Below are 27,950 nucleotides of genomic sequence, written 5' to 3'. Positions count from 1 at the left end.
TTATATTCTTTCCGTGCCTTTCAGTGGTGTTCATACTGCTTCGGTCCTTATTAAACATACTCCATGTGAAGTATCGTTCTGCTGCGTTTTTTGGTGTAAAGGGTGGGTATTTCTCTACTTATACGGTAAATATACCTATGAAGTACTCAATTATGTTTGGTACTGGTTCGAGAAGGGTTAAAGACCAATACTGTGAAAGACTTGCAGAATGGATTTTTTTTTTATTGAACATTTTATAATAATATATTTACAAACACAACAGACATGTGCTCAAACAAATCCATAAACCACACAAAAAAAAAAAAAAAACGTAGCAGAAAATGCGTCGTTATCCGTGCTTCCGGTTACTAACCGGCGGTTAGGTCTAACAACATCCGGTAACCCCTCTTACCACAACATCAGCTGTTTAGGCCAAGATGGCGCATAGCCTGGCAGAGTTGGAGGTTCCCCTGGACTCCAGACACCAGAGCGAAGACCACGGGAAAGGTATTTTAAGGCGTTGCAGAGGACGACCCAGGCTAACAGACTCCGATCGAGCCAAGAGACGGCTTGAATCCCGAAAGAAGTACGACGTGAGGAGGGTGTACCTGGGAGAGTCACACAAGCTGTGGAGTGAGCTCCGCAGGCGTACTAGTCTGAGTGATGCTGGACTTGCAGAGTATCTGATCCTGCTCAATTCCACATATGGAGAAAAATACCAACAGGACAACTGCGGGTAAGTCCAGATAATGCCATGCCACATATACTAGTAAAGTTGCCTTACCAGAGTGTGTATGGTATGAAAACGACCCACGTCAGTCAGCATTACTGTCTATTCTTTCATTAAGCAGGTGTTGTATTCCTCTGTGTCTGATCAATGTCCAAATTTCGTCTTTTTGCATGACAGGAAGAAGCTCGTTACAGAAGTCTCACAAAAACAGAGAAAAGGTGAGGGGTGCCTTTGACAGATATCAGGCTCATGGGTGTTGGAGGTGTAGCCGATTCTTTTACAATCTATTTTAAATTGCCTCTATTTGGTTGATCAAATAAACCTTTTTTTTGGTTCGATCTAAACTTTGTACCAGCCAGCAGTCAGATACTTAATGTGTGTTTATTAAACTATTCAACAGACAAACAAGGATACCAGTACAACTTAAATTAGTTATTATTGGCTGATTATGTTATGTTGTTTTTCTGAGTTGTGCAATAATGATACACTGCCCGTCCCTAAAAAAGTCGCCACTTTTTTTAACAAAGCAAATAGGTAAGAGCCTTCCATTGGATAATTACTGCAGTGATACATATGTTTCAGCTAGCAACAACTTATTTAACCCTAGCCACCAAGGAGATTTTCTAGGGAGCCTGATTTGACTCTGGAGCAATGTAAGAAGGTCATGTGGTCTGACGAATCCAGATTCATCCTGTTCCAGAATGATGGGCACATAAAGGTAAGAAGAGAGGCGGTAGTGATGCACCCATCATGCCTAGTGCCTACTGTACAAGCCTGTGGGGGCAGTGTTATGATCTCAGGTTGCTGCAGTTGGTCACGTTTAGGTTCAGCAATGTTATGTGCCCAAAGAATGAGGTCAGCTGACTACCTGAGTATACTGAATGACCAGGTCTTTCCATCAATGGAGTTTTTCTTCCCTGATGGCACGGGCATATTCCAAGATGACAATGCCAGGATTCATCAGACTCACATTATCAATGAGTGATTTAGGGAGCATGAGACATCATTTCCATACATGGATTGGCCACCACTGAGTCCAGACCTCAGCCCCATTGAGAATCTTCGGGATGTGGTGAAGAAGACTTTGTGCAGCGACTCTCCCATCATCAATACAATATCTGGGCGGAAAATGAATGCAACTGCGGATGGAAATAAATGTTGTGACATTGCAAAAGCTTATCCAAACAATGCCATGGCAAATGCCTGCCGTACTCAAAGCTAATGGCGGTCCAATGAAATATTAGAGTGTGACTTTTTTGGGACGGGCAGTGTATAGGATATATTGTATCTGTATCAATATCTAAATCTTGCCGTTTTGAGATACTTTGAAAATCTTTTAATTTGTTAACTAAGAACCTGATACTTTTCCTTCTTAATTATATAGTAAGTCTATATTTTAAATAAAATTTGTCTAAAACATCCCAGTACTCTTTAACTCTAAAAATATTCACCTCAATCGGATTTAAAAACAACCCTATTAGATGATTAGATGATTATATGTGCAATATTGACAATAAGGCTGTACATACTGTACATGATAAAGATTAATTTGCCAGCTAGAGCCAAATTTCCTTCTCTTCCTTCCAGATGTTTATTTAGGTTGACATACATTTTCATACTTTGTCTTTGGGCTATTGAGATGGATCTTTGTTGTTTTTTGTGTAGTTTTGGGAACGTCCACCCAAAACCAACAGGAGATACAGCAGGATTCAAATGTAAAAGTGGTTTCACACGCATATTTAAATCTATCCTTACAAAATCAACTCTTTCAATCAGTCTTCTTTTTTTTTTTTAGTCAATCTTTATTTGTGCCAAATTGCCAAATCACAACATACGTTTTCTTAAGACAATTTTACAAACGGAGCAGGTCTAGATCATACTCTCTGTTATATTATTAACAAAGACCCAACAACAAGATCCACGATCCAGTCCCTTCTTACTGACAGAACTCGACCTTATCTCATCTTAATCCACCATGAGCATTGCACCTTGCAGTATTTAGCTAGTTACAGTGGCAAAGAAAAAGTTCCTTTTAACAGGCAGAAACCTCGAGCAGAACCAGACTCATGTTAGACAGCCATCTGTCTCGACTGAGTTGGGGTTGGAAAGAGGGATGGAGGAGAATAAGAGAGAGAGAGAGAGAGAGAGAGAGAGAGAGAGAGAGAGATGATAGTGATGAGATGGATAGTAGTAGTTGTAGTAGTAGCAGTAATAGTAGTAGTAGTAGTAGTAGTAGTAGTAGAAGTAGTAGCTGCTGTTGCCGCTGGAGTCCAGCACTTCTGTTTTAGCAGCTGGAGTCTGGAACGTGCACAGAAGCAGGAACATTTGCTGCTCAATGTTTATCCCTCTGGCTGACTTGTGTTTTTTTTCCCAGGCAGGAAAGAGCGTGTGTCCAGTCTACAGAGCCTAGTGTGTTGGTATCAGGAGCACTCCTGCTCTTGCCCTCATGAGCCCCAGCTCAGAGCCATTGAGCCCCAGCACAACTCCTCTACTGCTGCCATCTGGCAATGTGACTCCAACCACTCATTTGTGCAATACCTTTTCTCTCCACTGAAGGAGGCAAGTGACTCTGAACATGAGGAGGAAGTGAATGGAGAGGGTGATGGAGAGGAGTCAGCAAAAGTAGATGTGCCCATGGTCACTCGCTTCATAGGCACTAGAAGAAGAAAGATGGCTCACACTCGTTTTAAAGGTGCAATATAACAAATGTAGTCTTTAGCTCAGTAGGGTTAGTTAAATGTACCTGTTGTTAAAATACTTTCATGATCAATGTGTTTTTAATTTTTTGTAGATCTGGAAAAAAATGAAGATGATACCGAGTTACAACTTGCGACTATGAGCCCAATTGAAGATGCTGCAACTCTGAACCATCCTTCCAGTATAGAGGCTTCTTCCAAGGATGTCTCACATACAGGGCAGCCTGTCTGGGAAGTTGGGATGGTCATGGAGCCAGAGCAAGGCTCCCCTGCTGCAGAATTTCACTGTGTCCCTTCAGAGGAGGAGGAGGAGGAGGAGGAGGCGGCGGCGGCACAGGATCTGAGGCAAGGCAGAGATGAGGGAGAAGAAGAAGAAGAAGATGATGATGAAGGAATACGGACTATAACGCACGGTTATGAGTGTATTGCTGTGACGGCGTCTATGACTGATAAACCTGAGAAGACACATGAGAACTCTAGGTGCTCTAGAGGGTCAGTCAGACTGGGCACTCAACCGGGGCTGTCATTGCCTTCATCTGTACAGGTTCAAGAGCAGAGCGAGCTGTTTGACCCGCAGACTCTGCAGACAGTAGTGACCAGCTGTGATATTACTGACCACAGGCCGGCTTTGGAAGGCTCACAGGTAGGTGAGGGAGTACCTTGCAAAGATGTTACACACCAAGTTATTCATCTTTTTTTAATTGTGACCGTCTTTTTTTACATTTTTATCCCTAGTTAATTATCATCACTGGCCCCAGCTATGAGGCCTTGACTTCAGAGGGCATCCAACTCAACATGGGTGGTGGAAATGTGGAGGAAGTCACTTGCACTGTTATTGGGGGTGTTACCTACAACCAGGTTTGTGGGCCCGACTCAGAACTAAGGTCGGCAGAGGATGACGACTTCATTACAGGTGAGCTACTTTAAAGGTGACATATCACGCTTTTTTCATCAATATATATTGGTCTAAGAGGTCCCCAAAACATGTCTTTAAAGTTTATGCTCAAAAAAACACTTTGAAATCAGATTTTGGCCTGCCTGAAAATCCCTCTTCTTCAGTCCTCCTCAGAACACTCTGTTTTCTCTCTGACCACGCCCCCTCAGGAAGTGGATGTGCCTCGGCTCTCCAGCACGTTGATCTAATGTTTACATGTTGGCTGAATATACACGGCCGCTCATAGATCGCGTTACTTCAACCCTCTGAACCTGATCCAGAATCTGATCCTGATGGAGAGGCGCCTGTAGCAGGACCTTTCTGAAGGATTGGTCACAGATTTAGTATTTCTTGTTGTTTTATTTATCAGTATGTCGACGTGTGTCTTGGTACACAGCTACGAGCATGTAGCTATGTGGCTATGCTAACTAGCGCTAGCACTTATCCATGATAAATAAAAATCATCCACTAGATCTTCAAATCTGCAGACGTGGGGAGTAAAACCGACCTCTACCAGAAAGGCAGCAGGATCTTTCTGAACGATTGGTCACATATTTAGTGTTTCTTGTTGTTTTATTTGTCAGTATGTCGACGTGTGTCTTGGTACACAGCTACAGCTATGAACATGTAGCTATGCTAATTAGCGCTAGCACTTATCCATGACAAATAAAAATCATCCACTAGATCTTCAAATCTGCAGACGTGGGGAGTAAAACCGACCTCTGCCAGAAAGGCAGCGGGACCTTTTCTGAAGGATTGGTCACAGATTTAGTGTTTCTTGTTGTTGTATTTGTCAGTATGTAGACCTGTGTCTTGGTACACAGCTGCAGCTACGACATGTAGCTATGTAGCTATGCTAACTAGCGCTAGCACTTATCCATGATAAATAAAAATCATCCACTAGATCTTCAAATCTGCAGACGTGGGGAGTAAAACCGACCTTTGTGTTTATTAAGACAGCCTACAACTAGCATGCCTCCCTCCTAAGCTCTTTGTTAGCACACATTTGCGCAGGTAATGAAAAACGGAGAAGTTGAGTTGTATTTTATACAGTCTATGGGCTGAACAGGCTCCGAGCTCTGACTCCGTGACAGACCGGATATTGTTGTTACGTAACAAAAACACGGAAGTCTGAAACGGCTCGTTTCACACACATTTACAGAAAGGTGTAGAAATCAGAACAGAGGCAGAATGGATTTTTTTCATTCTCGGGGGGTTTGTAGACATGCCAGGGAAACATATTTCAGGTAGAGAACCATTAAAAAGTCAATTTTGCATGATATGTCACCTTTAAGAGCTGATTTTTTTAATGCACTTTTTAAAAGAGCTGTCTGAATCCAGATAGAGGACTATTCAATTTATACCTTGTTGATGCCAGATTTTGTTGCAATATAAACCCATATTGCCATTTAGTAATTTATCTGCCATGCCATCATCATTCGTTCCATATTGTAATTCGACTCTTAAACCAGAGTGCTCTACATGTCTGTTGACATGATGGTACAAACTTTGATGATATATCTTCTTAATACATGTGAAGGTTGGAATCCTCAGGCCCTGGGTCAATCCAGCTACTTTTGATAAACTTGGTTGAGGAATAGAGGACTGTAAACTGGGTCAGCAACAACTATGGCTACCCAAATGTGCATCTTTACCATCTTATTAATAGTTGGGAAAAAAGCCAATGGAGAGAAATATCAAAGAGGATTCATTCTTAAGGCTGGTTTAGCAGAGCAAGACCACACTGCCCTCAAGCGTTTAGCTTCGCTTGTTTCTGGCTCTGCTACGTTGTCTGTTTATTTTTTCACAGTGATTCCGAAACGGGAAGAATAGAGAGGAGACGTCAGAGCACGGCTGATGTGCGGGGATTCCGTAAGTGCTGTAAATACCATAAATACAATGCTGTCGAGTGACCCAATTACAGGGTTTGCGGTCTGCGTCAATTCAACACATAGATACATTTTGGAGGAGGTGCACGTCGGCTACAGCCGGATTTATACTTCTGCGTCGAATCAACGGTGTGGCCTACAACAAAGGTCCACGTAGGGCCCGTACCTACGCAGAGGCCTGCGTACTTAGCCAACATGCATCCCCTCAAAAATGTTACTACGCGTCGAATCAACGCTGACTGCAAGCCACTCAGCAGCATTCTATTTCCCGCATCTACAGCATTTCCTGGATCCCCGCACATTGGCCATGTATTTCATCCCCCCCTCCGAATGTTATTTCGATTCTTCCCTGTAATCATTGCTGTATGACAAACAGTAACATGTATCAGCTGTAAACTAGCAAAATAAGCTTGGGATCGTGAAAAGGTGTGAAAATGTAAACAGAGATCGTAGAGGGGCCAGAAACAAGCGACCAAGCTATCAGAGAGACCACACTGCCCTCAGGTGTTTCGACATAGTACTGCTGCGCGACACAGATGCAGAAGTATAAACCATGCTTTAGCCTATGCCGTAGGCCTCTGTGTAGGTACGGGAGCTACGCAGATGCACACCTCCAGATGCACAAAATGTAACTACGCATCGAATCGACGCGGACCGCAAGCCTTGTGATTGGTCAGCTCATTTGCATTGTTTTTCTTGCATTTACAGTACTTCCGGGATCCCGCAAACATCGGCCGCACATCAGATATGCATTTCATCTCCTCAAACGTGTCCTCTCTATTCTTCCCTCTAATCATTGCTGTATGATAAAAAGCAACATATATTAGCAGTAAATTAACAAAATAAGCTTGGAATTGCGGTGAAACAGTAGACAGAATATGTAGCGGGGCCGGAAACAGGCGACTGTCAGAGAGAAAACACAAGTGTGTAGTGCTTACGTCCACGTCAACCACTGCTGTGTAGGGTTGATGCAGAAGTATAAACTAAGCAGAGGTATGCGTCAGGTTAGTGCGCAGGCCTCTGTGTAGGTACCAGAGCTACGCTGACCTATGCGCGCATGCTACACGTCGATTTGACGCATGAGTAGAAACCAGGCTTAACCTCTGATTGGTGGAAAGACCTGCTTCTCTTTTTACAAAATTACCACTTTGATGACAAACTCAAAATGTAATACCATGACCAATTCAAAGTGCTGTTGTTCCATCCAGCATTGACTGTATTAGAAGTCTTTCAGTCTTCCCCTCCAGAGGGTGCACTTTTGATTGAGCTGACACCTGCTTGAGTCACTGTGTAACTTGTTTTCACACTGTTTACCTGCAGGTTTGAGTGACAAACAGCTGCTGCAGCCTGCTGTTGATGTTTTGGAGCTGGGAAGTAACAGAGAGCTGCAGCGGAGTTTGAGCAGGTGGGCAGCCCATATATTCCACATGGTGAATTATGTCAGTCAAATTGTAGTTTTATTTTTTATTAAAAAGGTTTAAACTCCTTGAACTGCCAACCTGGGTGTCATGTTTGACCATAATCAGCACATTATCAGGGTTTTAATGAGTCACATCACGTCACAAGTTGTGGCATCCCTTTTACTGCATTTTTTAGCCCAATGAAGGATTTAAGTAAGCTAACAACCAAAGTCGGCTGCAACTCAGCTTGCAGAAAAGCGCTTAAAGGTAATTTTGAGACAAAGTTAAGGCATTTTACAGCCTGCCATTCCTTCGCTCTTGTTGTCTTCAACTCAACTTTATTTATATAGCACCTTCCATACATGCAAGCATGCAGCCCAAATTGCTTCACAAAATAACAAAGAGACAGAAAATAACAGAAATGGTTAAAAAATAAAAAAGGAAAACAAGAAAGAAGATGGTGAACATAAAAAATAATTTAAAATACAATAATAAAATCAATAAAATAAGGGGAGAACGGGGTTGGTTGTCAAACGGGTTGGTTGGCACACTCGTTATATTTCGCCACCAGAGGGCACTCACTGTCTCTCAAATTGGGGTATGGACATTTCCAGAATTAGGATCAGAGCTCACCTACATAGTCTTCTCTGGAAAAAGACAGCTGAACTTGAGGTGAGAGGACCTTTTGTGTTTTTCATTTAAAATTGTAAATATTCAGCTCCTCAGTATTTTTCTTCTAGGCTTTTAAGCAATGGGTTTATAACAAAACAAGTGTCACCCTTACAAAGTGTGAGGGGAAAGCTATAGTTTAGATTTTTATTAGCTAGCTAACTAGTTGTTAGATGGTTGTTAGCCTTGATGCTAGCAAAAAAATTCCATTTGGGGTTGGTCGTCACTAGGGATGGGAACCGAATTCGGTACTTTTATAGGTACCGACCGAATTCCGTCGGTACTACCGAGTACCGACTCACATAAAATCAAACGGTACCATGTTTCGGTACCTGAACGCATCCTTGTGACTGTGAGGAAGTGGAAGAGGAGGCGAGTTTCCATACTTTCTCCCTGTAATAAAGTAAGAGACTGATCGGGTGGACGTCTCTGCTGCTCTCTCTGCTGCTCTCTCTGCTGCTCTCTCTGCTGCTCTCTCTGCTGCTCTCCCTGCTGCTCTCTCTGCTGCTCTCTGCTGCTCTCTGCTGCTCTCTCTGCTGCTCTCTCTGCTGCTCTCTCTGCTGCTCTCTCTGCTGCTCTCTCTGCTGCTCTCTCTGCTGCTCTCTCTGCTGCTCTCTCTGCTGCTCTCTCTGCTGCTCTCTCTGCTGCTCTCTCTGCTCATTTGCACGGGAGTGCGCCAAACGGAGCCTGCAGCTGACTGGCGCGCGCACTCACCGCGAGGCAGAACTGCCTGACTGGAGGATTAAGTTTATTTTATACAGTCTATGGTTGAGACGGACTCTCTCGCTCCGCCTACCTGCCCTGTTTATCACCGTTCCTGTGTGCATGAATGCCCAACAAGTAAGTTGTGTGTCCTGTTCATAGACTGCATAAAATATGGACGTAGTATCTGTGACGTCACCCATCTGTTCCTGAGAGCTGTTTGGAAGCAAATCAACGGCAGCAGCCATATTGGTAATGCGGAACTCAACTAGGCATAGTGTGACGTAGTGTGAGCCTCTTAGCCAATGGCTGTGTGTTCCCGACCAGGAGTCACGTCAGTCATGTCCAAGCGGCAAACTCCGGTCTCAAACGATGAAGCCAATGCGGAAGTGATATAAACTGCAATACATCGAAAATCCGCTTGAGGCTGGCTGCAGAAACACCGGAAACCAAATATATATGAATGGGAAAAAGACGATCTTTGCAGCATTAATAAACATGTTTACAGCCTGGTTCAAAAAACGGCTTGGCCCTACAACGCTAATCTCTCTATTGGCACACACTGTACGGGGGGTGAATTTTTTCTAACGTGATGGTTAAGAAGATATTAAGATTATGAGTTTTGCCCAAATAAGGAAACTCCTGAAAGAGCAATTAGACGCCACGAGCACGTGCCAGCTAATATATCTAATCAATTATATATTACTGTTTCTGTTCATTTCATGTTAAATTAAATAAATATGTTAAATTAAACAAATTAGAATTTTTTTTTCTTTTTTAAATTAACATTTATTACCACATAAACACACAAAAGAACCGAAAATTGGTACCGTTGAGTACCGGTACCAATTTCCAGGTACCGGGTATCGGTACCGTATCGGTTCAAATGTGAAAGGTACCCATCCCTAGTCGTCACACGTAACAACCAACCCCTATGTCGGCAAAATCATGCATGGTGAAATTAGTTGGAGTGCGCAGACCCTACATTTGCCATCACTGTAACTCAGACAGTGACTGCATGTAGCCTAGTTGAGTAGGCCATTATTGTTAGGCCTATTTGTTTTGTTCTTTATGTTGTTATATAGGCTGGCCTAAGGATGTGTTTCCTGTTGACGTTCCTTGCTCATTTTATGTTAAAATGCATTAAGTTATGTAGACCTATCACTTGTCAGTGCAATTAAACTTTCAAATTTAGTTCTGCCTTCTTGCCTTTTTTAAAAGATTTTTCCCATTGAAATACCATTGTGACAACCAACCCCATAGTGTGTGACAACCATCCCCGTGATAGGGTTGGTTGTGTCTTTGATAGTTATTTGCCTCTTTGTTACAATGAGTTGGAAAATGAGAGGGATACACGTTTCAAGCCAACACCTTAAGCTTCAATTTAATGTAGGAATGACTATTGAAAGATGTGTTGATGATGAGCAATCATCAAAACAGTAAAAAGTGTGACAACCAACCCCGTTCTCCCCTAAAGGTAGAAAGCCAAATTAAAAATCAATTAAAGTTGAAAGATAAATACAATAAATAGATAGATAACTAAATAAGATAAATTAATATCGTTAAAACAAGGATCAAAATAATGCAGTCAAAGAATAAAATAAATGACTCCAAATTATTGTTATTATTTTTTTCTTCAAAGACCTGTTTATTTGAATTTTCTTTACATTATATTCAGAGGGTTAATTTAAACAATTAAGGCAAGTGTTGTTTTTCGAATAAAATAAATAAAAAATGAGAAGACGGGTAAATAAATCTGTTCATGAAAAAAAATTAAATAATAATAATAAATATTATTATTATACTAATTTAAAATAGAAAATAAATATCTAGAGAAGAAAATACATTTTAAAAAAATATATAAAAAAAATAAAAAAGAATATTTCAAAAATAAATGAATATGAAAGGTGAATATAAGAAAAACAAACAGAAATGAAAATGAAAAAGAATAAACACTAAATGTAATAAATCGCAATGACATCAATCCAAACGAAAATCCAAATTAAAAAGACATGTCTTTAGTTTACTTTTAAAAACAGAAAAGTAAAGTTATGTTTTAGGCGCATAAAGATAGCTCTCTCGTGCAATGTCACTGGTCAAAAACTGACAACACTGATTCAGGGTCTTCTTCACTCATGATGCTAAGCTCTAGCTTTTAGAGAAAGCCTTTGTGGATCCAGTGCTGGAGACAGATTGAAAAGGATTTGTCTAGGTGCTCCGCTGAGATGCCAGTACAACCCCCTTCCTCTAAACATCCTCTTGATAATGTGAACTAAGCATGCATTTGTTTTTGCTGTGTCAGGTCAAAGAGGCACAGGCGAGGCCCTGTCATTGAGGCAGATGGGATGCTCAAGATGTTCCACTGTCCATATGAGGGCTGCAGTCAAGTATATGTTGCGATTAGCAGCTTTCAGGTAAAGCAGTAACTTTTTTTATCCTTCATCTTTTAGTTTCCTTTTCCCAAAAAAATACATTCATGTAATCCTCTTATTTCTTTGCAGAATCATGTCAACCTAGTTCACAGGAAGGGGAGGACCAAAGTTTGTCCGCATCCAGGATGTGGAAAAAAGTTTTACCTATCAAATCATTTGCAGCGCCACATGATCATCCACTCAGGTTTGCTGCTCACAAAGACACACTTGTTATGTGAAAATCAAATGTTCAACTTTAAAGGATAACTCTGTCTATTTACAGGGGTAAGAGATTTCATCTGCGAGACATGTGGGAAATCTTTTAAGCGTAAGAATCACCTGGAGGTTCACAGACGGACTCACACAGGAGAGACACCACTCCAGTACGTTTTTTAAAACTAAAAACAGAACTGTCACAGTTCGTAGAATGAGCATGTTATACTTGAGGTCTTCGACATTGGAGGACTGAGTGGTAAATGAGTCATTAATTGGAATTTGGACTCAATCTTTATTTGTATAGCGCAAAATCACAACAAACGTTATCTCAAGATGCTTTTACAAATGTAGCAGGTCTAGACTATAATCTATGTTATATTATTAAGAAAGACCCAGAGCAAGACAGGATAATATCCAGTCCCCCCTTACAGACGGGACTCAGTCTTATCTCATCTAAATTCACCGGAAGCAGAGCCCTTTGCAGCATTTAGCAAGTTACAGCGACATGGACAATCTTCCTTTTAACAGGCAGAAACCTCAAGAAAAACCAGACTCATGTTAAACAGCCATCTGGCTTGAACAAGAACTCAGTCTCATCTCATCTTAATCCACCATGAGCAGAGCATTTTGCAGCATTTAGCAAGTTACAGCGGCAATGAAAAACTTCCTTTTAACAGGCAGAAACATCAAGCAGAACCAGACTCATGTTAGACAGCCATCTGCTTTGGCTGATTCGGGATTGGAAAGAGGGATAGAGGAGAATAAGAGAGAGAGGTTATAGTGGTGAGTAATAGTAGTTTAAACCGCTGGAGTCTGCTCACGTCCACGGCAGTAGGCTGTCTACGGCAGCGACTCAGAGGAATCCACGAGACTAGGGAGCTCAGGGACTCCAGAAAGGTCTATGGTTAGTAACTTTATTGGGACAGGGAGAGTTAAAGTAAGTCATAGGGAGAGAGGGGAGTGTGCCAGTGTGTCAGTTCCCTTGGCAGTCTAAGCCTATAGCAGCATAACTAAGAGCTGGTCCAAGCCTGAGCCAGCCCTAAGCTTTATCAAAAAGGAAGGTTTTAAGCCTCCTCTTAAAAGTAGGGAGGGTCTGCCCCCTGACTAGTCCTGGACCTATGTTTGTTTATAATGAGAAGTGAAGAAGTGACAACAAATAAGGATAAGAATACATGATTACAACATGTCTTAAAATAATCTCTACACTTGTTACTCTTTTCTTTTCTGAATTGGTCTTATACCTTGTCTTCTTGTCATCCATCAGATGTGAGATTTGTGGCTACCAGTGTCGCCAGCGGGCATCCCTTAACTGGCACATGAAGAAGCACACTCCAGAAGCCCACTACAACTTCACCTGTGAGTTCTGCGAGAAGAGGTTTGAGAAACTGGACAGCGTTAAATTCCACAAGCTAAAGAGCCACCCAGACAAGCAGGCGACCTGACGAGGCTTTCAGACTCTGGTGATAGGAGCTAAACAAGAACAGGTTGGACCTCAGAAATCAAAGGACAACCTCCAGGGGAGAGACTTAGCTTCCATTGCTGTGTCCAAGGTGATAAGATTATCTCCTGTAGACACACGCAGTTATACAAGCAGAAGTGGCACTGTCAAACAGCTGTGCAGGACATCAGCTGGTCAGAATATAGGGCTTAAACATGTTTTTTTATATGCAGTTTTTGATGCAGTCAGAAAAAAAAACAGTCCACTGCTGATTTATGATGTCCAATGACTGCTCTCAAAACCCCTCCACCAAACATCTCTTACAAGTAGGTACAACTTTTTTTATATATAGCTTTGGACTACAATGCATGTTGAAGAAGTGTGCAGGGCCATAGAAAGTATACTCTGTGGGGAATACACTAAGAATGGATTGCTGCTGTTAATAGCACCAAGAATTGTGACTCATCTGTTCCCACTATCACCTCTATCTTAAGGTCTAACTCACAAAGCAAATTGCTCTTATGTTATAGATATTCAAGTGCAAAATCTGCAACACAGTTCTGCAGCTCTGTTTGCTCCACTTTTGCACCCGATCGTGACTGGGATGAGCTTCCTAATCTCCACTCTGTCTCCGGAGCATGTGAGAGCAACTCCGTTGGTGGATTTGATTCATGACATATGTGACACACATTTTACAGTTAATAACCAACGTACTCCCTGGAGCGAGCTAGCAAAAATAACGTAATAGCACAGCTTGGTGGATGGGTCTCAGACAGCTCCAGATTTATTTAAGCCTTGATTATTTTAATAATAGTAATGATTTAATAGTAATAATAGTAATGTCAAAGTAATATGGAATTGATCACGGAAAAGTTTTGGCATACTGCGACGCAGTTACCAACAGTTCTCAGCAGACAGTAGATATTTCACTCTAACTGCACGGGGCTGTCATCGCCAGGATTAGTGAATCACGAGTTATTTGCAGTGAGGCTCATTTAAAAAGAAAAGGGCCTGTTTTGCTCCAAATGAAAGCGTAATGGCCCATTTAAATGTATGCAAACAACACTGACTCGCAGAGATGCTATTTGATCTGCAGCGCAGTTTGTGGAGCATTAAACCCTTTGCCTGTACTAATTGCGGGTGCAAAAGCTGTGCAATCCTTAAGTGAATCGGGCCCCTAAAGATTCTATTTAAACCATTTAAACCATTATCACACAAGCAAAGGGATAAGGAATTGATTCAACTATGTATGCACATGCTCAAATGTAAGCAAAACAAATTAATTTGATCAGTTTGTATAAACAACCTGATGTTACTTCCATCGGTAGCATTATTCCAAACTACTTAATATTATGATGTTACAACAAAATAGTCGTGTTCACGCCAGCCCATTCATTCTTTACTGTTTCCCCACTGTGTAGGAGCTGGTCCACAATGCTACAAAAGCAGGGTATCCTAATGTTAGCGCTCCTGACATTAGCTCCTGACAAAGTTTGTATTCCAGTAAAGCCATCTTCTTATACAACATAGTGTTTTGTACACAAACACATTGGTTACTTCACATAAAGCCTTTTCACTTGTAATACCAAAAGTGGCACATACTGTTTAAAAATAAGAATAAAACATAACCATGGTTTTAACATTTTATTTGCAACATAGTCACCATTAAGTTTCCAAGGCACATTGGGTTGATGGTAAAAGAAACAGTGGTTATTTTGTAATGGTTGTTAAGACATTTTGTAACATGAGATATCAGAATACTTGAAATTGAGACTGTTCAATTGATTTTTTTTTTCTTTCTTTACCATAATGTAAGCCCTTCCATTTCACACATTTAAAAATTGTGCATCTGCTGTATAGTCAAGAGGGCAGACTTGGTGCTAAATTATTCTATTATCTGTTTTCACCTTCCCAGTTCTGACTCACAAGCCCAGATGAAAAAGGCGTAGTGAGTTTACTGTGACAATTTCTCAGGAATGTTCGCCTCAGTCCCTTGTTTCCTTGTACTGTTGAGTGTTATAGGTCAAGCCTTTTCTCTCCCCTGTCACCTCTGTTTACTAATGATTCACTAAATAATTGAACATGACTCATATTTGTATTGTATGTGATTTTCCAAAGGACATTTGTGTAATACAAAGGTTTAATATTATGCAGTGTGCACTTGACTGTTACATAACTCACTTAAGGGTGTTGTGTTTGTGACAAAGTGTGGGTGTGCAGTAAGAGTAAGAAAAGACATGAAATGCGTAAGTGTTGTGACGGCTTAAGTGTTGGACGTGTAAATAGTGTCTGAATGTTTGTTCAAAGGTTTGGTTTGGAGAACACTCCTCTAGACTTCATGTCACGAATAAATGATAAGTATGATTAGGTGTTAATTATTGACTTAAAAAGTGAGATATCTACGAATATAAAAAGTCAATACATAATTATTTTTATATACAATTTTTTTATATACAGTTGCACTCAATATGATTCAACCCCCATTGCAAATTAGGTTTGTTCGCATTATTATTAATTATTAGTATTAACAAAGAACCAACATCAAGACAGGATAAGATCCAGACCCCTCTTAAGACAGGACTCAGTCCTATCTCATCTTAATCCACCATGAGCATTGCAACTCCTATCTTTTAGCTATTAACAATGGCAAGGAAAAACATCCTTTTGACAGGCAGAAACCTCAAGCAGAACCAGACTCATGTTAGATAGCCATCTGCCTCGACCGAGTTGGGTTTGGAAGGGTACCCTCTTAAGACAGGACTCTGTCTTATCTCATCTTAATCCACCATGAGCATTGCACCTCGCAGTATGTAGCTAGTTACAGCAGCAAGGAAAAAATTTCCTTTCAACAGGCAGAAACCTCAAGCATAACCAGACTCATGTTAGACAGCCATCTGTTTTGACCAAGTTGGGGTTGAAAAGAGGGATAGAGGAGATTCAAAGCAGCAGGACTTCTATGGCAGAGATCCAGAGGAACCTATGAGACAAGGGAGCTCAGGGACTCCAGAAAGGTCTATGTTTAGTCACTTTAATTTATTTTTAGTACATAATAGAGCACCCTTTGGCTGCTATGAAGCTGTGATGCATAGCCAGACACCAGATTCTGGCAGCGTTCCTTGAAAATCAACCAGAAATTTTGGGGGGTTTAAGTCAGGTGACTGTGATAGCCACTCTAGCCATGTCCAGGTAGTGTAGCCACGGTTCAGTTAACTTTAACTTGCAAACTATGCTTCCAACTGTCTCTTGGAAAAATCAGTGCCTTTGATATCATTTTGTTTCAATTTTTTTGTTTTTGCAAAGCAATGACCTCTTCTCTTAACTTTTGAGGCAATTCACTTGACTTAACCATATTTCCAACATGCAGTCAAATGTCACAATCAACAAAGTGATTCAACTAATGCAGCCCTTGATAAGTTGCATCAGGCGTGCTTAAGACAACACCTGATTTGAAAATGTGTCCTCTTAAAAGCAATTTTATTCAGGAGGTTGAATCATTTTGACACTGCAATAGTCATTAAAAGTGGTTGTGTTAAATACATGAATCTGCCTGGTCAAAACTCCATGACATATTCTGAATAGGGGAAAGAGACGCCAGGGACAAATAGATCACACACAATGTCAAATTAATCTGTAAAAAGAAGTCCATCACATTAATAAAGTTCATGTCTGTCCACCTTCAGGGTGAGGAAGGACCCCTGGTCGCTTCATGTTTGGGGTTAAATGTTACAGTGCTCAGGCAAAGCCTGACAAGTCAATTAACAGTAACTTCAGATTTTACATTAGATAATAACAAGCAGAGGAACATCTGAAAAATATGTGGGGTAAAAAATAAAAAAAGAAAAGAAAAGGAGACAATGCCACACTTGTTTGGACATTGACCAAGCATCTATATAACTGCCAACAGAGACACATTAGCAAACTACTTCCTGGTTATCAGAAAGTCAAGCATGGAATCGGAAGCCAACAAAGTAATTGGCAAGATGGACTATATTTATGTGATGTTATGTGATGCCCTTAATTTCTTTGACATTAAAGAAGAAAAACATGTCTGATGGTTTTGCAAAATGTTAAAATTGCCAAAAACAAAATGTAACACTGCCTAACAGGAAAACTTGTGCATTTCTAATGACTAATTTTGTAATTCTGACAATTAATTTACCAATTTATATATAAAGATGGTGTATGGTTAAGCTCAAGATGAGCAATTGCGATTCATAAGAATTCTTTTTTTGTTAACCTGGCAATTTCAGCCAAATATCAACTTTTTTTCCGGTCTCCACTAATCTATTATCTGGAGTTACCTGTACTTTAGTTGGTAAATGCTGCACTACCTATCCCAGCTACTCCTTGTCTTAGTCAGTCGCCTGTTGGTAGGGAGCAGACAGCGCACAGAGGAAGGTTAAGACCAAGCAAATCCAAGAAACAAAATAAGTAATCAAGTAATAAGTCCCATGTAGCTCAGGAAAGCTGCTGTTGGTGATTATTTCCTTTAGAAGTCACATTTTAAACTTTTGCTAATTTGGTCACATAAAAACTAATGTATACATATGTCAATCAATCAATCAATCAATCAATCAATCAATCAATCTTTATTTGTATAGCGCCAAATCACAACAAACGTTATCTCAAGATGCTTTTAAAACATAGCAGGTTAGACCGTACTCTATGTTCAATTATTAACAAAGACCCAACATCATGACAGTATACCATCCAGTCCCCTGTTACCGAGAGGACTCGATCTTATCTTGTCTTAATCACCATGAGCATTGCACCTCACACTATTTAGCTACTTACAGTGGCAAGGCAAAACGTCCTTTTAACAGGCAAGAAACCTCGAGCAGAACCAGACTTATGTTAGACAGCCATCTGCTTCGACCGAGTGGAGGTTGGAAAGAGGGATAGGGGAGACTAAGAGACAGAGAGAGAGCGATGATAGTGATGAGACGGATAGTAGTATTAGCTGTTTCTGCTGGAGTCTGGCACGTCCATATAGCAGCTGGAGTCTGGAACATCCACGGCAGCAGGACGTCTACGGCAGCGACTCAGAGGAACCTATGTGTCTGTTGCCAAGCAGAAGATCTCTAATTCAAATACAGATGTTAAAAGAAAATCTCAAAAACAACTTAATCCACTCAGGGAAAGGAATCATTCAGAAAATGTTGTTTGTTTACTTGGTGGTTTAAAAATGATAGTCAAGTTTTTTTCAATTCTCACTTATAAAAGAGAACAGGCCTATGATTTGCTTGTGTATACTTTTAAGAATGACAGCAGTAATATGAGCTCACATGGCTAAGTTTAATCTACAAACTCTATTTAACATGGACAAACTACTAATGTAAATTACAGGCAGGTGTGACTGCATACAGGTGATCTATTTCTCTCTCTCTCTCTCTCTCTCTCTCTCTCTCTCTCTCTCTCTCTCTCTCTCTCTCTCTCTCTCTCTCTCTCTCTCTCTTCCCTCCCTCAGGGATGACCAGCCTAACTCCATGGTGATTTGTGTTATTGCTGAGCTTTCCTGGTCACGCCCACCTGCTCCCCCTCCCTTTTCAGCACTTATAACCAGCTGGTAGCCCGAAAATAAAAGCAGAAAGCTGGAAAAAGTCCCTCAGAAGCTCCTCAAATCAAACAAAGCAACAGTGCTACAGGAGGTGGGAGACAGGAGGTTTATTGTGTGGAGTTTTTCAGCACAAGAGTGCAGAAGAATAATACACCTCTGTACTTGTGTTATCTCACAGCCTGGTCTGCTCCCACAGCAACAGCCTCCATCACCAGAGTGCAGGTAGGGACTCTTAGCCTGAGCCAGTCTCTGAGCCTGTCCCTGGATATTTCCTGTGAAAGGTAAGTCTAATTCTTAACTTAGATAGAACTTTGATAGATTTGAACTTTTGTGGTAGCCTGTGTATGTCAGTTTTGGATCTGTTGGTTTATTTTAAATACTTGTGCCAAGAAAGAGCCGTGAAACAATAATGCCTTGTCTTCTGAGACCTGCCTGTAATTATTCTCCTCAATGGCGTCATTTGAGATTAGTCTGTGTTTTTGATGCAAGTTGAAAAACAGACAGTCAGAGGTTTTGTTGGTCTTAGAACAACAATTATGAGCCATCTATCGGTTGTCTTTTATATAATACAGCACAGCCTTTCATATACCAACTCCAAATGAGACTTTGTCCTTTTTGTTAACATGTTTTCATAACTCTAATGGAAGTGTTCACTACATCTTACTCCTGACATTTCAGGGGCATTATGGATATGCATGTGACTCATGGTGTTAATACATCACCAGGCTGTCTCCTCAGTTACAGAGAGCAATCACTGACCATGAGGAAGTGCAAAAAACTCGGAGGAATTAAGTGATCAAGGGAGTTTTGGGAGTCAAGGCAACGTCTTGTTCTGTTTCTAAAGGCATCTGGGTCCCTTAATGTATAATTAACTTGATGTTGTCCAGCTTTCACAGTGAAGGCAGGCTAACTGAACTGACAAGTCACTTCCTGCTTTTTGTTAATGATAATGGTAAAAGCTACAATGGAAGACTAGTAGCATTTAGAATAATAGCAAGAAAAGGCCACAAGGGATATCCAATTGTGAGAAAGCTCAGTCATTCTTGTGTTGTGTTGTGTTGTGGATAACAATTTGCCTGTTTTATCACATCACACAAAGGGCACTGTTCCCGAACTGGACACACACACACACACACACACACACACACACACACACACACACACACACACACACACACACACACACTTGGTTGTGACAATCTTGAAGTGACTCCAAAACAGTGGGGTTGTAAAAGGGGGTGGGAAGAGAGGATTTGGAGATAGGGTACAGTGATGTGTGTGTGAGTCAAGATGGTTAAGCAAGATAGATCTTGTGTTTTTGTCTAAGTACACTTGTAAAGCACACTAAATATGTTGTGCATGTGTCAACATAAATAAAGATAGTTAATTGGCTGTAATGTTGTACTGTGCCTTTATAGGTTTGTAGTATTAGCATCATGAAGTGTAACCCATTCCAGAGTCATGGGTGTGTCAGCTTGCCAATGCAAATACGTACACACACAAGACTAGAGTGTTTTTTATTATAGCCTGCTGCAATCGTATATGTTTTACTTCTGTGAAAATAGTATACAATAATCAAGGTTCTTGGCAAATTGTTCAAATTTCAACAGAAAAACTTTAGAAAAAATGCACTGAGAGGAAACAGTTCCACCTCAAAACGTGTAACCCCTGTGTTTAGTTCCTTTCCTCATTTGCATATGAATGGCTAAGTAAAAATCTTTTCCAGAAAATACAAAGCGACATACTTCCTCAATCGTCACCTCTTCTCATATTAAAGCAAACAGCCTGTACCAAAGTTCCACGAGAGATGACGAATGTACAGTAAATGTCCTTGGAGTCGAAATAAAAGGCTCATGAGTGTTTAAGACTGATAAGTTACAAAGCTAACAAAAGGTAATAGGTTGGGAGTTGGGAAAGTCAAAGGGTATTCCCTCCCCTATACTCTCCCCATTCCATCTCACACAGGAAACAGAACAATCACACTGTTAATTTATCACCAAAGTGGCAATACGCAATGACATAGTGAAACTCAGGACTACAAACCCTGTGCACACAACTGACTGTGTGTAAAGAGTTGTATAATTTGTATCACAATGAACACCTAAAGGACACAGTGTGGAATCCATTGGTGTAAACATGATTTGAAAGCTGACAACAGGATGCTGAACATTATTGTCAACAATGTATTTTCCTCTTTTTCTTCTCAAGGTACAACAAAAGCCAGCAAAAATGGGATGCTTTGGATTTCTCAAAACCATGATGGTTGTTTTCAATGGCATCATATTTGTAAGTTTGAATGTTTGATTATTTGTAGTATAAGTGTTTCATCTTCCACAGAGAACAGTTACAGTTTTATATTTATCACAGGTGTTCATCAACAGGAGGTTTCAGTTCAGGTTTTAGGGAGTATTTTAAATATCTTCTCAGTTTGATACAGATCCAACAGTTATTGAGTTATTACTTCATAGAAGTTGAGGGTAAATTAATAGCAATATTTTGATATTAGCCCCAAACTACTGTGGCTGGGAAGTGCAATGCACATTTACAAAGGATGAAACACTTTAACAAAGTTTGAGACCAATTTACATTTTGGAAAACATTTTTCCATTTTAAAAATCAAAATTAGCAATACTCTTTTGCCAACGCCAAAACAAATTTACAAAATCAGAAACACTTTTACAAGCGGTGAGACAATTTCATAAGCCACGGAACATTTTTACCAGTCCGCAAACAAATTTACAAACGGCAGATTCTACCGGAAAAGGTATGTATCAATGATTTTCAAAATAAAAGACGTCTGTAACATCAAATGTGCAACAGCCAGGGAATTAACATATATTCGATATTGACAACCTGTTTCCACTTAAAAAATGTTGATTCAGAATGATAAGAGAACACTCAATTACACCTGCCAATTACAGCTATACCTGATTTAGAATTTTAAAATAAAAACCACTGGACATAGAGCCGTCTTTTATTTAGAAAATCATTGGTCATACAGTCCTTTTCCGGTAGAATCTGCCATTTGTAAATTGTTTCAGGACTGATAAAAATGTACCGTTGCTTGTTAAATTGTCTCTCTTGTAGTCTCTATTTGGATCTGGCCTCAAAATGCTGGATCAAACTATCCCTGTGTTGCAGGCCTGCTTTGATTAGACCTTCTGCTAGTTAAATGCTTGCATCTCTTTTGCAGGCAGATAAGACCCCTGTTTACTGACTGGCCTTTAGATTTTAAATGAATAAAGTTGTCCTCTAATCCTCAAGCTTTTTAAAACCTCTCCTTCTCCTGTCTTTCCTTCTTACCCTTCCTCAGTTGGCAGGTGCTGCCATCCTGGGTGTTGGGATTTGGGTAAAAGTGGACAGTGGCTCCATCCTTAGCTTTCTTGGAAAAATTGAAGACGCACCGGAAGAGCTCAGTCAGGTGCTCAATGTGGGCTACCTGCTGATTGCAATCGGTGCGCTGCTGCTGGTCATCGGCTTTCTGGGCTGTTGTGGAGCTGTCAAAGAGAGCAAGTGCATGCTGCTGCTGGTAGGATGTTTTTTTGCTACTGCAGAGAGGGTTAGATATATTGCTTACCATTTTTATGAAAAGTTCTTATATGCTCTTTCACAGATACTTACATGAGAACGTCCAAACAACTCAAATGTCTACCCATGAATAAGAAGCCACTGACAGCAGACAGTTAGCTCAGCACAGAAAAGATTGTAGGTAGTGAAACAAACATAAACTGTAGTCTTTAGGCTAAGCTAAAACCACTGACTGCCACAGGCATAAGTGTGATATTTTTCCATCTTTCATCGCTTGGCATGAAATAATGTAATCAATATTTTCATTCAAATTTTATTTATTTATTTATTTGTTTATTTGATCAGGGACAGTGTACAGGGATTAAGCTGTACCAGAGTTAGCTATTAGCTAATTTACATCTGTAGTCCCTAATTTGGCAGAAATTCTTATATTTATACCAGCTAAACATATGGTTTATCATATTTCCATCCATCAGCATAATGTGAATATTAGGAGTTGGTGGTGCAAGTTTTTTCAAGTTGCATGATATTAAAAATTGCAGAGGAAGAATGAGCACAAGTGAACTGAACCTGGATTCTACTAAATATAACTTAAAAGCTATAAGGTTCTGATGATTTAAATAAGAAATAGTGTCCATTAAGGTGTATAACCTCAAAAATGTAAAAGTAGATAGTGGAACATTTTGGCGGGTGCTTTGAGCGTGCAACCCTTAAGTTGTTACAAGGTTAAGCCACTACAGTAAGTCAAATTTGTTTCAAAGCTAGGTGCACTTCCTGTATATAGTGTTTTTCCAACTGTTTTAAAGTCTTATCGCTTCATATTTGTTATTTCTTAGCATAAACCTGTTATCACTGCATTTGGTAGTATGTTGATTTTACCTTCCGAGGCAAAACTTTGTTCTCATATTTTGACTTTTGACAGCCTTCCTTCTTCACTTCACTGTTTAAATTCTGAACTAAAAAATGCTCATAAAACTGTTGCAAGGGAGCCTCCTTTATTTGGCATATTTTAAACTTGCGAATAATTGATTGAGTCAAATAAACTCAACACATTTCTGAAATGTTGGTCAGCAAATCACTCTCCTTGCCTTTTTTCCTTAGTTTTTTATCATAGTCCTGGTGGTCTTCATAGCAGAAGTTGCTGGAGCAGTGGTGATCTTGGTGTTCAGACCCTTGGTAAGTCTACCAATCTTGGAAACGTTTCTGCACTATATATCAATAGCTGACAGGTGCTACCTTGAGGTTCCTATACTTACGTTATTGTATATTCATACTTAAGGCAGATGAGTTGTTCACCAAGTTTGGCACGGCAGCAGTCAAGAACATCAAGAAGGACTATGGAAAAAACCCTGATGTCACGGGGCTGTGGAATACTACAATGACCACTGTATGTATTGCTGCTGACGTGTCAGAAATGCGATTCTCACAATTTCACTGATAGTATGTATAACATCAACTCTCTTTGTGCCCACATTAGTTGAAATGTTGTGGATTCTACAACTCCTCAGACTTTGTGGGCTCTCCTTATGTGGACCTCTACAAGCTTTACCCGCCACAGTGCTGTCCTGGCACAAGCAACCCATGTAATCAAACACTAGCTGACGCGATGGTATGGGGAAGAAAAAAATCTATTGTATTACCCAAGACTGCTATGAATGAATACCTATACATGTTCCTGCTCTATTCTGTATTTCACTCAGACAATCACTGGCTGCTTCCCGAAGATCAAGCAACTGATTGATGACAACACAGTTGTTATTGTGGCGGTGGCCCTGGGAATTGCAGTTCTGGAGGTATGAGATTATCCCTTATCTTCAAGGCTGAAGTGCACTGGAGACATTATCATCTTAAATAAATCTTGTTAAACCTATCCAATACTAAATAAAGGAGACTCAATTGGCGTACCATTTGGCCGAGCAGTTTAAGCGCATGCCTCATATAAATGTGGGGCACTGTTTGTAAAGTTGTGCACACTGAAAAAAACAGCAACATTTCTCCACATTTAGCTCCAAAACAACATAAAAACCTAGTGCGAATTTTTTAAAGTCACTTTTTAAAATCACATTTAGAGCAATATTTGTGATCTTTTTAAGATAAGATAAGATAAGATAAGATAAGAGATAAGATACTCCTTTATTCGTCCCACAACGGGGAAATTCATGGAGTTAAAGCAGCAAACAAGAAGGCGTACAGTAGCTTGGCCATAATTCTCCTGTCAGCCACCACCTCCACAGGGTCCAGGACTGAGCTGGCCTTCCTCACCAGTTAGTTCAGTCTTGCTCTCCTGTATCCTGTCCGCCCACAGCAGGTGAAATCAGGGGTTCAGCTCGCCTGGCTGGAGGTGAAGCTTTCAGCAAAGCATCTGCCCCCTGGTGGCTGGCTGCAGTATAGGTCAAAAAAGCATGGTGCTACTCTGCCAGTATTCCCTCTGGTGCTGGGTTAGCTCGTCAGCCTTATCGTAGATCAATCTTGCATTCCCCATAACGGTGGGTGGAAGGACAGGTCGATGTCGTCTTTTCTTAGCTTCCACCTCAATACCAGCATGTCGTCCTTGCCTCCTTCTCCTCAGCTCGCAGGGAACATCGGGCCTAGCATCATTTAGCATCAACATGCTACAGGCTGCTTACAGCTGATCTCGTATGTAAACAATGTTACCATGGTTACACAGGATTTCCGGCCAGTTTGGTGTCCATGGCCAACAAATGAGTCATTAAAAGTCATGACAGGCTCCAAATACAAAGATAACGAAACAGATATGAAAAAAAAGTCGAAAAAAGAACAACGAAGAGAGAGCTGCTGCGACAAGCAGCCACTCGAGCGGCGCTAAGCAACATTTATTTCAGCCATGATATATTTAACAAAAACAACACAGTTAAATCTAAATGCTTAATCTAAATCTGAATGTTAAATGCTAAATATAATGTTTAATGATGAATCTTAACGTTAAACATAAATATAAATTTTAAATATATATGTTGATTGTTAAATGTAAATGCTAAATGATAGACTGCATGTGAATTTGCATACTAATTAAATATTTAGGTTTGCAAAGCAACATTTAACATTTAGATTTAACAATCAATATTTGAAATGTATATTATATTTAACTTTTAACATTCAACCTTTAGATTAAGCATTTAGATTGAACAGGGATTTTTACGAATATATATTTGTCACAACAAAAATACATGTGAAAAAGATCACAAATTTTGCTCTATATGTGGTATAAAAAGTGACTTTTAAAAATTCCCACTACATTTTTATGACATTTTGGAGCTAAATGTGGAGAAATGTTGCTGATATTTTCAGTGTGCACAACTTTGCAAACGGCGCCCCATATATACAAAGGCTATAGTCCTTGTCGCAGCGGTCACTGGTTCGACTTTCAGCCTTGACCCTCTTACTCTTATCATTTCTGTTGACATAACTACTGTGTGTGATAACACATAATACATTTTTTAATCAAAATAAACACAGCATGCTTTCAATAATATGTCACATTATATCATTACAAAGCTTACATTATTTTGTAGTTATAAACTGTAAGATGTACTTGCTTTTCAGATATGCGCCATGGCTGTCTCCATGATTCTTTTCTGCAGGATAAAGTCCAGCAGGGCCTAACTGAAAGTACAAAAGGTCAAAGAAGGATACTTTAAAGCCCCAGAGCCTTTCTGCTTCACACACATGCCCTTTGCGACCATGCCTTTGCGAATACTGCCTCATTATTTACAACAGTTCATGACAGATTTTGTGCAATCAGAATTTTTGATGCATTTGAATCTGTCTACTATAAATCATATATGAATGTCCAGATGTATATCTTAAGACAAGTACACTTTGTAAACCGGCTTCACACACTGTTTTCTATTCCAGAGAACCCTTTAAATGTAAAGCAATGCTACTACATGTTACATATGTCCAGTTAATAATAAATTACATGATAACTGTGTTGACACTGATAAAAAGAAAACACTGTTGAAAATGTTGCTGTAATGACACAGTTGTTAAATAGCAACAGAAATCCTACTTTATTTGAATGTATGTTGTATGATCATCAATTTTGAAATAGAAAAATGATTTTTAAACCCTGGTGAGTTTTTCATTTCGTGAAATGCATTAATGGCGTTTTAAGTTCTTAAAGGGACCCCTAAAATGTAGACTTCAAACCCCTGTTCTATTTTCACCTTTATCATATGTTCAAGATAGTGGATCAGAAAGACATTTCCTTATAAGAACATGATGGATAAACTAATATTTTCAGCTAATAAATGTAGAATCAATCAATCAACCAATCATCAATCAATCAATCAATCAATCAATCAATCAATCATCAATCAATCAATCAATCAATTAATCAATTAATCAATCAATCAATCAATCAAATCAATCAATCTTCATTTGTACAGCGCCAAATCACAACAGACATTATCTCAAGACGCTTTTAAAATCAGAGCAGGTCTAGACCATACTCTATGTTAAATTATTAACAAAGACCCAACATCAAGACAGGATAAGCTCCAGTCCCCTCTTACTGACAGTCTGAGCTCATCTTATTCCACCATGAGTATGACACCTCAAAGTATTTAGCTAGTTAAAGCGGCAAGGACAAACTTCCTTTTAACAGGCAGAAACCTCGAGCAGGACCAGCCATCTGCCTTGACCGAGTTGGGGTTGGAAAGAGGGATAGAGGAGAATAAGAGAGAGAGAGAGAGAGAGAGAGAGAGAGAGAGAGAGAGAGAGAGAGAGAGAGAGAGAGAGAGAGAGAGAGAGAGAGAGAGAGAGAGATAGCGATGATAGTGATGAGACAGATAGTGGTAGTAGTAGTAGCTGTTGCTGCTGGAGTCTGGCATGTTTGTAGCAGCTGGGGTCTGGAACATCCACAGCAGCAATTATTTTTCCCTTGTTACCAATTGCCTGAACTGTAAAAACATGAACTCTTGATTAGTTTGAAATACATATAGCATACTTAGGTGAAGCGTACGGTCTTATTTATTAGTTTTACAGAAATGAAATCTGATTTAATGTGGAACGTGTAGCAAATGCATCTTTACATAATTTTAGAACAGTGGGTTTTTGCATCCGCTGCATGTATTTAAAAGTCGAGCCTCAATCAAGAAAAGTGCTGAACAACTGCAGTATGTCTACATATGTTTGCTGTGACTTATTTTGAACTCTGCTCTGCAGCCTGGAAAGAAACTTCATCATGGGGGTGGGATGCTTGTGATCTTTGGAGTGTTGTGGGTTAATATAATAACACTAGTTAAATACCTGCCTGAGAGGGTCATACTTTGAGATTAGCTTAGTAACCATGAGTTTCACTTTACGCATACAAGTCCTGTGTTTCCCAACAGTCTTATCCCTCAGTTTTGCTGAGATACCATGACACCATTTTTACCTTTGAATGCTGAAGTGTAAGCAATTTATTTTTGGGAAACTCTTTTATTATTGAAAATAAGAATAGTTCTTAAGGAGTACTTCTGCAACCTGTTTGTGTCTCAAGTTGGAGTTGTGTACCGTCCACAGACTGTGTAAATAATGGACATTGTATTCATGACGTCACTCATCTGTTCCTGAGCGCTGTTTTGAAGCCAATCGTTGGCGGGAGCCATATTGGTAATGCTTGTCTTAACCTAACTTCAGTCGAGTTAGTGTGAGGTAAAGAGGTGGGCTTTTAGCCTCCTAGCCAACAGCTACAGTTTTCCCGCCTGTCAGTCAAGTCTGTCATGTCGTTAAATGGGAAAAACTCCTAATCTTATTATCTTCTGAACAGTCGCGTTACAAAAAAATTCACCCCCCGT

The 27,950-nt window shown here is 40.0% G+C and overlaps 2 protein-coding genes across 2 annotated transcripts; both read left to right on the top strand.

Moving 5' to 3' along the window:
- Positions 1 to 357: 357 nt before the first annotated feature.
- Positions 358 to 15,424, top strand: znf653 (zinc finger protein 653). Its single transcript, XM_034712134.1, has 10 exons — positions 358 to 715; positions 887 to 927; positions 3,084 to 3,401; positions 3,501 to 4,048; positions 4,141 to 4,318; positions 7,549 to 7,633; positions 11,302 to 11,413; positions 11,501 to 11,615; positions 11,694 to 11,793; positions 12,891 to 15,424. Exons 1-10 carry the CDS (start codon positions 417 to 419, stop codon positions 13,066 to 13,068), a joined length of 1,974 nt encoding a protein of 657 aa, XP_034568025.1. The 5' UTR covers positions 358 to 416; the 3' UTR covers positions 13,069 to 15,424.
- On the top strand, positions 13,296 to 26,237 carry tspan35 (tetraspanin 35). Its single transcript, XM_034712135.1, has 9 exons — positions 13,296 to 13,390; positions 18,532 to 18,902; positions 20,830 to 20,907; positions 21,935 to 22,150; positions 23,251 to 23,325; positions 23,429 to 23,536; positions 23,627 to 23,758; positions 23,850 to 23,942; positions 25,714 to 26,237. The coding sequence occupies exons 3-9, from the start codon at positions 20,851 to 20,853 to the stop codon at positions 25,771 to 25,773; spliced, it is 741 nt and encodes a 246-aa protein (XP_034568026.1). The 5' UTR covers positions 13,296 to 13,390; positions 18,532 to 18,902; positions 20,830 to 20,850; the 3' UTR covers positions 25,774 to 26,237.
- Positions 26,238 to 27,950: the final 1,713 nt, after the last annotated feature.

The sequence above is a fragment of the Notolabrus celidotus genome, chromosome 20 (genome assembly GCF_009762535.1).
Source record: "Notolabrus celidotus isolate fNotCel1 chromosome 20, fNotCel1.pri, whole genome shotgun sequence".
Lineage (NCBI taxonomy): Eukaryota > Metazoa > Chordata > Actinopteri > Labriformes > Labridae > Notolabrus > Notolabrus celidotus.
This window is presented reverse-complemented; position numbering and strand designations above follow the sequence as displayed.